Below are 1,682 nucleotides of genomic sequence, written 5' to 3'. Positions count from 1 at the left end.
AATTATTAATAACTAATGATAATAACTAATAACTAATGATAATTATTAATAACTAATGATAATAACTAATAACTAATGATAATTATTAATAACTAATGATAATAACTAATGATAATTATTAATAACTAACAATAATTCTAACTAGTGATAACATAAAAGTAATGCTGATGGTGTTGGGCGTGGGCTCAGTGTTGGTGGTACCACAGTTCCACTCGTCGGAGCTGTCGGAGCAGTGCTGGTGTCCATCACACCACAGGGTCCGGTGGACACACTGATGGTTGTTACAGGACAGCTCGTTGTCTCTGCACACCGCTGAGGACACACAGACCAGGACATCCTGTCAAAACCTGATCCACCTGTCCCCCACCTGTCAAACCAGTGAAATATTTACAGCAGTTGGCCTCGTCCACCAGCAGGGGGCAGTCTGGGAACCCGTCACAGATCATACTGGGTTTGATGCAGACCTTGCTGCCGGGACACTCCCACAGAGCGCGCTCAGAACATCCTGTCCAACACAAACACAAACCTTTGACTTCCTGTCCCCGCACACCAGACGAGGACGACTGTCTTCATCTCACCACAGTTGTCCTCGTCGCTGTGGTCGTCACAGTCCAGGTGTCCGTCACAACGTTTGGTCCCCAGGACGCAGCGACCCGACTGACACTTGAAGTGGCTGGGGGAGCACTCTGTTACCACGGAAACACATAATCATCATCATCAGAGCGTTATACCACCTTCATMATCATCATCATCATCMTCATCATCATCAGAGAGGACAGTACCGTCCACACCGTCCTCCGGCAGCAGGCAGCTGGAGTTCCCTCCCTCCTCTGGAAACTGGCTGCAGTCTGAGTCCTCGGGCCACTGCAGACCCACGATCCCCAGAACCGACTCACATTTCTCCTTAGCGTTACGACACAAAGACCTGCAGGGAGGACCAGAGGGGACAGGTGGACCCAGGTCCAGGTTCAGTTTGCTTCTTAAATAGAAAACATATTTTATTTTCTGTCCTCCTAACCACCATCAGGTCCTGCAGGAACCCAGACCTCCCTGTCCCCAGAGACAGTCTCCAGGACCTCACAGTCCTGCTGGAGTCTATTCGGCACCAGGAGCCAATGCAGGGAACACAGGAGGTCTTTGGTCCCTGACCTGATCAACCCTGGTTCTGACTCACTTCCAGGACTAGTTCTGACCTGCAGGGCGGGACCCTCTGCAGGCTGAGGGGGTCACACTTGGGTACGAGCAGCGTGCAGGCGTAGAACATGAGGTACTGGTAGCAGCCGGTCTGGACCAGGGCCGGGAACAGTGAGGACTCCCAGGACACGGAGGACTCTCTCTGGGACAGGTGTCCCAGGTAGTTGGGGTAGGTGGTGAGGTTGTAGGGCAGGTTCAGGCACAGCTCCAGGGTAATGGGTTCACAGTGAGCTGCAAGACAGAGAGCAGGGTCAGAACCAGAACCAGAACCAGAGGGAGATATGAGGCCGGATCAGTTTCTAATCTGAACTTTGGTCCACATCTTTAAAAACAACAATCTGTCAAACATTTAAAGTTGTATTTAATGTAAATGTCAAAAAATAAAGAATTGATTTTATTCCAGATCTTCTTCTCTTCAGACTCCAATCGGTCTGTTTCAGGTGGTCTTCTTCTCTTCAGACTCACTGTCAGATCTGTTTCAGGTGGTC

The 1,682-nt window shown here is 49.6% G+C and overlaps 1 protein-coding gene across 1 annotated transcript in view; it reads right to left on the bottom strand.

Annotated features, from left to right (window-relative positions):
* Positions 1 to 1,425, bottom strand: part of corin (corin, serine peptidase) — a gene marked incomplete at both ends in the record, with an annotated part of 3,844 nt that extends 2,419 nt beyond the window's left edge. The window contains 5 exon segments of the mRNA XM_014025915.1: positions 202 to 312; positions 392 to 505; positions 579 to 686; positions 783 to 925; positions 1,194 to 1,425. Coding sequence (XP_013881369.1) covers positions 202 to 312; positions 392 to 505; positions 579 to 686; positions 783 to 925; positions 1,194 to 1,425 — 708 coding nt within the window.
* Between the last annotated feature and the right edge of the window lie 257 nt (positions 1,426 to 1,682).

Source organism: Austrofundulus limnaeus, unplaced genomic scaffold (assembly GCF_001266775.1).
Source record: "Austrofundulus limnaeus strain Quisiro unplaced genomic scaffold, Austrofundulus_limnaeus-1.0 Scaffold509, whole genome shotgun sequence".
Classification (NCBI taxonomy): Eukaryota; Metazoa; Chordata; class Actinopteri; order Cyprinodontiformes; family Rivulidae; genus Austrofundulus; species Austrofundulus limnaeus.
This window is presented reverse-complemented; position numbering and strand designations above follow the sequence as displayed.